This window comes from Gymnoscopelus braueri, assembly GCF_963280865.1.
Source record: "Gymnoscopelus braueri genome assembly, chromosome: 1".
NCBI classification, from domain to species: domain Eukaryota; kingdom Metazoa; phylum Chordata; class Actinopteri; order Myctophiformes; family Myctophidae; genus Gymnoscopelus; species Gymnoscopelus braueri.
The window spans coordinates 19,271,765-19,284,363 of record NC_137603.1 but is presented as its reverse complement, the minus strand read 5'-3'; the positions used below and the strand labels follow the sequence as shown (position 1 = coordinate 19,284,363).

At 41.6% G+C, this 12,599-nt stretch overlaps 1 protein-coding gene across 1 annotated transcript in view; it reads left to right on the top strand.

Moving 5' to 3' along the window:
* Positions 1-7,092: 7,092 nt before the first annotated feature.
* nav2a (neuron navigator 2a) overlaps positions 7,093-12,599 on the top strand; it is a gene marked incomplete at its 5' end in the record, with an annotated part of 147,913 nt that continues 142,406 nt past the window's right edge. The window contains 3 exon segments of the mRNA XM_080431960.1: positions 7,093-7,147; positions 7,392-7,453; positions 7,542-7,763. Of these exon segments, the coding sequence (XP_080288086.1) occupies positions 7,093-7,147; positions 7,392-7,453; positions 7,542-7,763 (339 nt within the window).

The following is a 12,599-nucleotide window of genomic DNA, read 5'->3' as shown; positions in this document are numbered from 1 at the left end:
CAGATCAAGGCCCATGTGGGGATGATTTGGACGTCTTCACCAGGACTTGCTTTCCTTTCACTTCAAAATCAGAGAGAGACTGAGGTGGAAGAAGTTCACCGTCAACCTTAGCATTTTGAAACTTAATAAAGTATAAGGCACCAAATCTGAACCAAGACCAATAGACAACTTCTGTTACAAAGCTCACCTACATATCAATGATTCAGTCAATCTGCAGTGCAACAGGAGTTTTATTCAAGATTTATTCCTTGTATTTGCCTTTACAAACATGCAATACTTTTAACACTCCTTTTAATGTGTCTGTACACCTATACAAAGCAAAAAAAACTGCTTTTAACGTGTCTGTCGTGCCTTAACATGCACCAATGAAAATGCAGTCCTTTTAACATGTACAAACCTAAATATAGGCCTTTTAATTAGTCACTTTTAACGTGTCTGTCGTGCCTTAACATGCACAAATGAAAATTCAGTCCTTTTAACATGGTACAAACCTAAATACAGGCCTTTTAATTAGTCACTTTTAACGTGTCTGTCGTGCCTTAACATGCACAAATGAAAATTCTGTCCTTTTAACATGTACAAACAAAAAATACAGGCCTTTTAATTAGTCTATTTAACGTGTCTGTCGTGCGTGTACACTAGTACTAACTGGACGGGGTATCGTATGCGGCGTTGTTGGCCGCACTCTGTCGATTGTACCCCCCACCACCAGACCTCCCAGGGGCATGTTTAAGATAGTCAGCAATTATTGCTGTGGTGTCGCTCACAGTCGCTGTTCCATTACAACGGTTGACTGACTCTGAAAAAGAAAATAATGAAAACAAGTCAGAAATGCAAAACATTGCTTAAACAAAATTCCATCGTAACCATTGTAATTACCTATAACGGCAGAGAAGATAGCCGTGGGCCCAAAGGCCATCTTCATTCCCGTCCCCCTCATATTCATTCCTGCCATTAAACTGTTTGTGAATAATCTGAAATGGTTAAAACAGAAGCAATATGAAACACAATACAGAAGGACGACCACAAGAACTGCGGTCAAGCTGTCATTTTGCACTATTTTTCATAATTACGCATCATCCTTTGTACAGTACACACCGATCCAACACACTCGTCACACAGTCCCTCAAGGACCTCCCCCCCCCCCCCCCCCCCCCCCCCCCCGAGTCTTGACAGATGAGCTATCTGTGGATATTTGTTGAATAGCTGTTGAGTTATCAATTGTGGCACATACATTGTTGACTATAGACAATTCTTGTGGCTTGGCAAATATATCTAAAGATCAAGACAGTCATACCAGCCTTTCCTGGAGCCCTGGCTCTTCAGAAAGTTTGTCCTCCATTAGAATAAATTCACTAATAGAGTCCATCCTCTTAAGAGCAAAGGAGTCTTTTCGTTGTCCCTGAAGCTCTTTCAGCTGGTCCTCCAAGTCCAAGAGCTTGTTTAGCACTTTCCGTTGAAATTCTGAAAATATAAAATCACCATTACAACAATAGTCAGTTGCTTCTACATTTATTCACATCACTGAACTGAGTTGCATAACAAAAGAGGACAACATGTGAAGAGATTGTGCTATTGAAGCAGTTTACTTAATCTTTGATTACAACAATCATTTAATCTATGCATGGTCATACTTACTTTCTTCCGACATCGGAAAGGACAGTACTTCATTCCATTGGGGGGGGGGGGGGGGGGGTGTAGGACAATGAACAAATTTAGAAACTTTCCACAACAGACAATGTGATTAAGAATGAAGCCGCACAACTGCATGTAAAGGCTTACCTCTAATCTTGTTTATTTTTTCCAATGCAGGGTTCGTCTGTGCAATGGAATTAGAAGCGATACCCTCCACGTCGCTACTTTCTTGGGACATGTAGTCCCGTGCTTCATTAAGAAATGTAAAAATATGTCATCCTTGAATCCTCCATTTCAAATGTCTCACAACCCTTCAGTGTCAATAGTGCAATGTGTCAACAAAAAGAAAAGTACCTGGATTGGGTTTGGCGCTTGGAAACATTTGCTTAATTGCCTCAGGCTTTGGAGCTTCTGTAAAGACAATTTGTGTCACATCAGTAGATTCAGGGTTCATTTTTATTCTTTCATTAACAATAATGCAATTTACACTCATAACTTTTAAATGTAAATAGTTTTATGAAAATGTAGTCAGAGCCAAATTCACAGTTTACCTTGTTTTTTATTTACTACAGCCTTCCTCCCACACCTTGGTGAATCTGATGTTTCTGTAAAGACAATGTGCCACAAACAGGAATCACATTCAATATCCATGAAATGGGAATAACTTCTACAGTACATTATTCCAAATTCCTCCAGGTTACCATTCTGATGAACCAGTAGGGACTGGGAGTCCATTTGCTCATCAGTGGAGCTCTCCGGCACTTCAAAATATAAATGAGAGAGGACCAGATTAAACTCACGTTTAAATGTAAATAGTTTTTCCACAATTTAATCAGAGTACCAAAATGACAAACTTACAGTGATTCTTTTTATTGACTGCCTTCCTTATAGGCCTAGGCTTTGGTGCATCTGTAAAGACACAATTTGTGTCACATCATTAGAATCAGGGTTAATTTTTATTCTTTCATTAACAATAATGCAATTTACACTCATGTAAATAGTTTTATGAAAATAAAATCAGAGCCAAACTGACAATTTACCTTGGTTTTTCTTTAGTACCACGCCGACAGCCTTCCTCCCTCGCCCAGGCTTTGGTGCATCTGGTGTTTCTGTAAAGACAATTTGTGCCACAAACGGGAATCACTTTCCGCCTCCAACACCACATGTAGTAACCTTCAAATATCCATGCAATCTGAACAACATCTACAGTACATTATTCCAAATTCATCCATATACTGGCTAAAGTTTACCAGTCTGTTGAACCAGTGGAGAGTGCGCCAGTTTGCCACAGGATTTCTCCAGCACTTAAAAAAAAATATATATTTGTTTTATTCCTGGATTAAAAACAACGTACTGTACTCATACTTTGTTAAATAAAGGTTTTTATGACAATCTTTACCTTTGTTTTTTAGAGCCGCCTTTCTTACCGGCCTAGGCTTTGGTGCATCTGTAAAGACACCATTTGTGTAAATTAGATTCAGTGTTCATTTTTATTCTTCGAACAATGCAATTTACGCTCACAAATTTTTAAATGTAATCAGATCCAAACTGACAGTTTACCTTGGTTTTTCTTCAGTAGGCCTACAGCCCTCCTCCCTCGCCTAAGCATTGGTGCATCTGGTGTTTCTGTAAAGACAATTTGTACAACATCAAACAGGAATCACTTTTTGGCTCCAACCATCACATTTAGTAACCTTCAAATATCCATGCAATCGGAATAAGTCTACAGTACTTAAGTCCAAATTCATCCATATACTGGCTAAAGGTTACCAGTCTGTTGAACCAGTGGAGAGTCATCCAGGTCATTGGCAGAGTGCTCCAGCACTGCAAGATATAAATGAGTTTAGAAATAACTTAACACACTTAAATGTAAATAGTTTTACGACAATGCAATCAGAGTAACAAACTGTAGTTTACAGACACACAAAAGGCTGACCTACATACAGGTAGGAAACTTTGCAAAAGAACGAAGGTAAAGACAATTTGTGCCACATCAAACAGGAATCACCTTTTTGGCTCCAATCAAAACATTTAGTAATCCATGAAATTGGAATAACTTCTACAGTACTTTATTCCAAATTCATCCATGTACTGGCTAAAGGTTACCGTTCTGTTGAACCAGTGGGGAGTCCTCCAGGTTGGCAGATCGCTCGAGCACTGCAAGATATAAATGAGTTTAGAATTAACTCACTTACATTTAAATGTAAATAGTTTTACAACAATGCAATCAGAGATTTTACCTTTGTTCTGCTTTTCATTTCCTGTAATGGCACCGGACGGCTCAACCCTTTCTGTATCCATCGTTTCTGTAAAGACAATTTTGTTCCACATCAAACAGGAATCACTTTTTCACAATAACCAACTCCAACTCCCCCCAAAGTCCTGACGTCACTCCCGCTACCCCTGGGTCAGTATTCTTTCTATTGAAAATCCAGGGAAATCTTAGATTGTGTCATACAAGAACTGTGTTCCAAAAGAAACATCAGGATGGTGATTCTGTCAGGTATGCAACTGTTCATGATATCGAGTTACATTTGATAACGTCTGTGTTTGGAAAAAAAATAAGATAAAATATGGCACCAACATGCGTCATTTCAGTTAAGTCGCCAGGCTAATTTCTTTATATTTTATAACAGTTCTTAGGACACAAGATGTCCAAGATGACTGGTATTTTCCAATAAAAATAATTTATTCTGTGACCCAGGGGAATGGCAGCCTCTAGCGGCAGTGATGTCAGACTTAAACAATATAATTTGACTTCTTACTTATAAATTCTTAGTCCTGGCAGAACAGAAGATTTAAATGCTTACCTTTGCTTTCAGGCGCCACCACCTGGTGCTTTTTGGGTGCGGCTGGCAAAGCTGTCATTTTTCCTGAACAAAGTACAATAGGGCTCCAGTTAGAACAATAAAATGAAATGCACTTAGTATGAATTGATAGTTGCAGCCCTTGTACACCCAATAACATTGTTGACGTTAGTGTAAATACAAAGTTATGGTTACTTGTGCACATTCACATTTTGATTTGACTTGATCTGAACCTCGTGCCCTCTGGTGATGTGCTGGATGAGGCAACCTTTAGTTTAGGCCCTATGATGGCTTGGTGATACCGTGTTAGAGAGTGCAGTATTTTTTACCCATTTCTCTTTTTTTTACCCCCTCCTCGTTTTTCATTCTCAAAAATAAAGGTTATTTGTAGACTCCTAATGGGAACTTACATCTCTTCATTGAGTTGACCCAGTATTGGAATAATCCTGCTACAAATGAACTTACAATACTATGTAAACACTACCATCTGTCTAAACAGCATGTTCTCGAAATTCAACTAGCATATATACAAAATAAAATTAACAGTCAGTCATTCTGGATGAGGCGCAGGAAAACGTGTTCTATCACTCCATGTCGTGGAGAAGCGGGAACACAGCATAGCCTTCTAAATGAGGCAAACAAACACACTTCCTATACAGTTCTTTTTTTTGTAGCAACCGTCTAGCCGCTCCAGTCATCAGTCTGTGTTCTACATATACAATGTCGATGAGCTGCAGGGTTTTTCAAACAAGTCCACAGCGTCGTCCTGTGCAATTAGAGCAACTGCGACCGTGCCTTCTGGTCTACTGTCTTTCACAAAGGCAAAGTCACCATTCCTCAGCAGGAAACAGGAATTTGGCAGTTTGGCTGACACAAAGTGACATTTATGTTTGGGCCGCAATATGTCACTGTTCACAAGCTGCCTTTCAGTCACTCTCTTGGTGATCTGTGCTATAGGGTTCAGACTTTTCCTGACCATCTTTTTCACGGACTGGAGGTGGTTCTCAAAGGGGAAGCAGGAGATGTCATTTAATGAACAGGCAAAATGTTCTACATCATCTGCAATATGTTTTAAACAATGCACATTGTACACTGGAAACTCATCACTGTACAGCGCCGAACTGTTTGTTACAAAATGTTGCATGAGCTCCTTGGCATAAGGGAGATAGGCCTGTCTTTTTGCAGCATCTGACTCCAGGAGAATGGAAGTGGCAACTGACAGACTTAAGAAATGGTCGTAGTAGGGCTCTTCAACCAAGTCTTTGAGCACAATTGACCCAGTGTAGAGAAGGAATTGTCTCAATTCCGTTGCCTTCCACCGGTCCAAGTCTTTCAGCGAGCGGGGTTGTCTTGCAAACTCTGCAGGCATTGCACCCTGCAGCATGAGTAGTCTTTCTGACAATTGATCTCTTATTCGTGGTCTTAATCTACAGCTATTGGGGCCAGACAACAAAAATGTATCATGCGCTTCATAACCCCAAGGCATATAAGGTGCATGTAGTCCAAAGCAAAGTGCTTGACACACAGAATGCCAGCACCAAATAGAGGTGATGGCCCATGTTGGTGGTTGGGATAAAGGAGTTGGCTGAACATAGTATCAGTCCTCGGCTCAAAGACATCCATCGACAGGAATGACTGCAAGTTACCTGATCTAGTTGCAGTTTCAATACAGCGCTCACATCCATGGACAGCATTGTGGCCCTTGATTTTTTTCAGGAAGGCCCTGGCAGGTGCGTCACAGAGAAAAGCCCTCACCCTGAATGTGTGCACTTTCCCCTCGTGTGTAATTCCACTGTTCTGGAGCTGTTTGAGCTCTGCCACAAAGTCTAAAACATAGTCCTCAACAGGATTTGGCTTTCCTTTACCACAATAAAGCGCAATAAGAAACGGTTTAGACTCGTGGAACTGTCCCAGTATTGGCCACAACTGTGTCCTGTTGGACTTAAATAGCGGAGTCCCATCAATATTGAATGCCATTTCAATGTCTCCTGAGAATGCAGGACATACAGACATGTAGCGTTCAACACCTTGTTGTATTCCATAATATATATACTGGCCATTACACAGTTCCTTCACTTGTACTTTCCGAGGGGTAGCAAGAAGTGTGCGTTTGTCTTTGGGAAGGTTGTGCCCATGCTTCCGAAGAATATTAAGGAGTTTATTGACTGCATGGTCCGTTTGCCTCGTTTCTGTGGCCCACTTTGCCAGCTCTTTGTGAAGCGTTTCTGCCTCCACTTCTGTAGCAACAACATCATCATCATCATCATAACAAAGTTCTGCTATAAAAGTTCTGTCTATAAAGACAGGCCTATCTCCCTTATGCCAGAGTCACTTAAAAAAACACGTTCACACTCCTCACACTCCTCATCACTGTCACTCATCGCAGCTGGTGTAATTTCTTCTGGTGGTACATCACCCTCTAGTGAGGTGTCACTGTCTATAATGTCTGTGTTGTCAGCCGCTTCAATAAAGGCAGTAAGCCTCCTGTTTGAGCGCTTCCACTCACAGGCATAATTTTGTGCCATTGCAACTTACCAGTCAATTAATTGTTTCTTGAAACCTGCAAGAGAGGGGGGAAAAGAAAAAAAAAAGAAAGAAAATGTCATAGCCTACAGGGCCCAGATGGGATCCTCGGCTGCATCCTAAAAGCATGTGCGGACCAGCGGGTGGAGACTTCAACCTCTCCCAGGCCATGGTTCCCGCAGGTTTCAAAATGTCCACCCCCAACAAGCACTTGCATGACTGGGACCTGTCTCCCTCACCCTAGTACTCAGCATGCAATGCTTTGAGAGGCCAGTGAGACATGCCGTCTTGCTGGACCCTTGGCAATTTGAACTGTCAAAACTAATCCACTTACAACTTAATTGCCATGGCACTTCACACCTCCCTCTCCCTCTCACCTGGATGTCAGAAAGCCAAATACATACACATGTTGTCTGTGTACTACAGCTCAGAATTCAACCCTAGCCAGGCGCTACACTAAACTCAGAGACCTCAAGCTGGACGAGCATGTGCAACTGATAATAGACTTTCTGACGAACCGCCGCCAGGTGGTCATAATGGGCAATATCATATCAGACTCCCTGAACCTCAATACAGGAGCCCCCTGAGGGATTTGCGCTGTCAACGAGTCAGCCTGTTGCCAGTTGTCAATCTGACATCACTATAGTGTCAAACAATCTCACTCTCAATGTCAACGAGACCAAGGAGCTGATTGTGGTCTACAGGAGGTTGAGGAGAGAGCAAGCACCCATCTTCATCAACAGTGTTGTTGTGGAAAGGGTTTGCGAGATCAAGCGTCTCTGCGTATACATCAATGAGGTGGGCCACACATACAGTGAAAAAAAAGGCTCAGCGGCAGATGGTTTTGAGGTAGATTCCCCATGCACTGCTCACCAGTGAGCCATGTTAAGTAGCAAGCTACTCTGTACTAAGTGGGCTACACCTACCACCTGGTCTGTAGACTTGTCAGCAAAACCACCTCAGAAACAAGTCACAGCCAGGCTGGTCAAAAGGGGGGTTGCATTACAGAAATCTATGGCTGACAAAGAAAGTGTGCAAGAGGGACTGTCTTGAGAACGTGTGCATGATGACAACGTAAATTTAAGTAAGGAAAAATATATAATACTTACTGTATATTGTAGTTCTCAGTGTCCCCAGTCTGTAGACTTGACAGCAATGTCCCCAGTCTGTAGACTTGACAGAAAAAAAACCACAGCAGAACTACCTCAGGAAGAATATCCAGGCTGGTCAGAAGAAGGGGGGAGAGGGGGGGCTGCATTACAGAAATCTATGGCTGACAATTAAAGAAAGTGTGCATGATGACAACGTAAATTTAAAGGGCAAGACCACTTTGGTAGAGGTTTGGGTTGTGTAGTTACCTTGCCATGATGTAACTCCAAAGGTGGGCAAGAAATAAAAAATAATTGCTCCATTGATTAGAAATTGATAATTCAAAATATGCTCCTCATTGACTTACATTGTACGGTAAAACTGCTCTTAAAGTCAGTCTTTTTAGCACAAAAACGAACACAAACTAGACGGGTCGCAATTCAGGGCAATTGCAAAGTGTGGTTGCGCCGACGCCGGTCGCAGGTTGCCGCCGCCCGGACTTGAGGAATATGCTTAGAGGAATACCATCGGAGGCCGCGTGACGTGCCATTCGAATTTGGTGCTGATTGGATCCTGTGTTCGTGATACATGGCGTTTTGATTTGAAGAAATAGGCCCCTCCCACTAAAATAAATAAGCCCCTCCCACAAATGTAGCGGGCCAATGACATCGTCATGTCACTCCTGAGATCACCTGCATTTCAATTTGAGAGGAGTGATCCCCCCAAAAATCATGTTTTTGCATCAAACGGTTACGTTTTGCACAGTTGTGGCGCCCCCTATGGGTCAAAGTGATAATGCTTTTGGGGATTCGTTGAGTAAGCCACCCTCGACATGTGATTCAAATTTGGGATTGACTGGACATTTCGTTCGTGATTTGTGGGCTTTTTTGTAAAACGGGTCACTCCTTCTAACTTTGGAAGCCATTTACGGACGAACGGTATGGACTATCAAAATTCTGTTTCGCTCCAGATTATCGCATGGGTCCAGAGATCATGTGTACCGATTTTTGTGAAATTTGGAGAAAATATGTGGGAGGAGGAGCTAAAAGTGTGTTTTGAAGAAAATTCAAAATGGCGGAAAATCTATCCTGACGCAAATGGGCGTGGCCTATATGGGGAGTTGCGTCATGACCCAAGGAATCTAGGGGAAAAAAGATTTTTATTCTAGGACCTACGGTTCAAGAGTTATAGGCCAAAACGTTAAGTGGGCTGTTATAGCGCCACCATGAGGCCGACTGGTGTAATGTTTTTTTTTTTAAATAATTTCGGACTAAATCATGAACCTCCCCACCAAATCTGGTAACTATAGCTCTTACGGTTTCAGAGCAAAAAATATTTGAATTTGAGTTTTTTCACTTTTCCATTAAAGTGGATGGGGACATTTAATGCACTAATAAATCAATATCAATAAAACTATGCAACCAATCTCTTAGCCTTATACAAGCGCACGATTCCCGGTGAGGCCGGTCATTTTGACATATGGCACTAAATTGGGAAAAATAAACTGTGGGAGGAGACACAGTTTGAAATATTGTTTATCTATAAAGAAAGAATAAAGTTTCTGTATAACAATAGTCTGGTTGCCCATTCGGGCAACCACACTAACAAAGTTGATTCAGACAATATAGAACATCACCAAACCCAGTACTGTTTTTTTTTTTAAATAAAAATGTCAACTTCCTGTTGATTTTGCCATTTTTAATAAGTAGAAAACCCGGACTGGATCGGCGGATCCGGATCCAGATCTTCAAATAGTAAAATCAACAGGAAGTTGACATTAAAAAAAAAAAAAAAAAACAGTACTGGATTTGGTGATGCTCTATATTGTCTGAATCAGCTATGTTTGGGTTCATTTATGTGCTAAAAGAGTGACTTGAGAGCTGTTTCACCGTACAATGTAAGTCAATGAGGAGCATATTTTGAATTATAAATTTCTAATCAATGGAGCAATTATTTTTTATTTCTTTCCCACCTTTGGAGTTACATCATGGCAAGGTAACTACACAACCCAAACCTCTACTAAAGTAGTCTTACCCTTTAAGTAAGGAAAAATATATAATACTTACTGTATATTGTAGTTCTCAGTGTCCCCCCAGTCTGTAGACTTGACAGCAGTGTCCCCAGTCTGTAGACTCGACAGAAAGAAAAAAAACCCACAGCAAAACCACCTCAGGAAGAATATCCAGGCTGGTCAGAAGAAGGGGGGAGAGGGGGGGGGGTTGCATTACAGAAATCTATGGCTGACAATTAAAGAAAGTGTGCATGATGACAACGTAAATTTAAGTAAGGAAAAATATATAATACTTACTGTATATTGTAGTTCTCAGTGTCCCCAGTCAACTTGACAGCAGTGTCCCCAGTCTGTAGACTTGACAGCAGTGTCCCCAGTCTGTAGACTCGATAGCAAGAACAAAACCCACAGCAAAACCACCTCAGGAAGAATAGCCAGGCTGGTCAGAAGAAGGGGGGAGAGGGGGGGTTGCATTACAGAAATCTATGGCTGACAATTAAAGAAAGTGTGCATGATGACAACGTAAATTTAAGTAAGGAAAAATATATTATACTTACTGTATATTGTAGTTCTCAGTGTCCCCAGTCAACTTGACAGCAGTGTCCCCAGTCTGTAGACTTGACAGCAGTGTCCCCAGTCTGTAGACTTGACAGCAGTGTCCCCAGTCTGTAGACTTGACAGCAGTGTCCCCAGTTTGTAGACTTGACAGCAGTGTCCCCAGTCTGTAGACTTGACAGCAGTGTCCCCTCGATAGCAAGAAAAAAAACCCAGCTCAGGAAGAATATCCAGGCTGGTCAGAAGAAGGGGGGAGAGGGGGGGTTGCATTACAGAAATCTATGGCTGACAATTAAAGAAAGTGTGCATGATGACAACGTAAATTTAAGTAAGGAAAAATATATTATACTTACTGTATATTGTAGTTCTCAGTGTCCCCAGTCAACTTGACAGCAGTGTCCCCAGTCTGTAGACTTGACAGCAGTGTCCCCAGTCTGTAGACTTGACAGCAGTGTCCCCAGTCTGTAGACTTGACAGCAGTGTCCCCAGTCTGTAGACTTGACAGCAGTGTCCCCAGTCTGTAGACTTGACAGCAGTGTCCCCAGTTTGTAGACTTGACAGCAGTGTCCCCTCGATAGCAAGAAAAAAAACCCAGCTCAGGAAGAATATCCAGGCTGGTCAGAAGAAGGGGGGAGAGGGGGGGGGTTAAAAAAATACTTGAATAAAAGTACAAAAGTTTTGTATCAAAATGTACTTAAAGTACCGAAAGTAAAAGTACTAAAATGTTTTTAAATAGCAGATCTACAAGCTCACAATGCATCGCGTTGTGAGCTTGTAGATCTTTAAAATAGTAATATTTTATTTTTAAGGTAATTAATTCATTTATATCTGCAAAGTAACTAGTTTCTCAAATAATAGTGGAGTAAAAGTACAATATTTGCCTCTCAGATGTAGTGGAGTAGAAGTAAAAGTATAGACTATTGGAAATATAGTCCAGTAAAGTAAAAGTAGCTCAAATTTGTACTTAAGTACAGCACTTGAGTTAATGTACTTAGTTACTTTACACCATAGCCCTGAAACATGACTGTCATACCAGCGTCATGTGAACCATGGCTACTTTACACCACTGAGTAGGCTACACCACACACTGCCCCGTCTCCAAACATGCATAAATGCAAAATATAAGGTGCTTACCCGCGTGCCCCAAATGTTAATTAAGTGTCCGGCATGTTTGTGCAATATATTAGTCCATATCTTTCAATATAGAAGCGTTTTAATCCCGTCTATGGCCGAACGCCATTTCCCTCCTTTGTTTACTTCCTGTTTACATTGAGTGTAATTCCGGTTTTCACCAGATGCGCCCCGTCACTACCGCTAATTGAGAACTTCCGACAGAATCGGCCACGGGATTAAAACACTCCCTTATTGAAAAATATGGACCAATACATTGCACAAACACGCCGGACACCGAGTTAACATGTGGGGCAAGCGGGTAAGCACCTTATATTTTGCATGTGTACACTTTTGGAGAAGTACGGGCTTTGGAGCTGACATTCCAGGGCAAGCCGGGGGGGGGGGGGGGGGGGGGGGTAGCTAAGACTCGTAGAGATAGAACATGTCAAAATCGATAAAAAAAAAAAATCTACGGGAGTCTTGATCTAAGGCTAATTACAATGTAAATTTAAGTTAGGAAAAAATGTATAACACTTACTGTATAGTAGTTCTTCTCCGTGTCCCAAGTTGCGTCCGTGGCTTTGTTTTAGTCAGTGACAGTGTAATCATCAATGATTAGACAGCAGGAGTGTCACTTATCGTGCTGGCAGCTTTTAAAGGCTGGTAGCGAGCAGCGTGATGTAGTATGAGAGTGACGACACTGGCATAGACTCCCACCTAAGAATGGAATGCGAAAATGCTCGGTCTATCTCAATGAGGAAGTTCCAATGTTTGGAACTACAGCCCATAGCAGCCCGCTTTGCGACGAGATCAAAACGTGACTCTCTATATGGGTCTGGTAGAGAGTTGCATTGAAATTGAGTTGC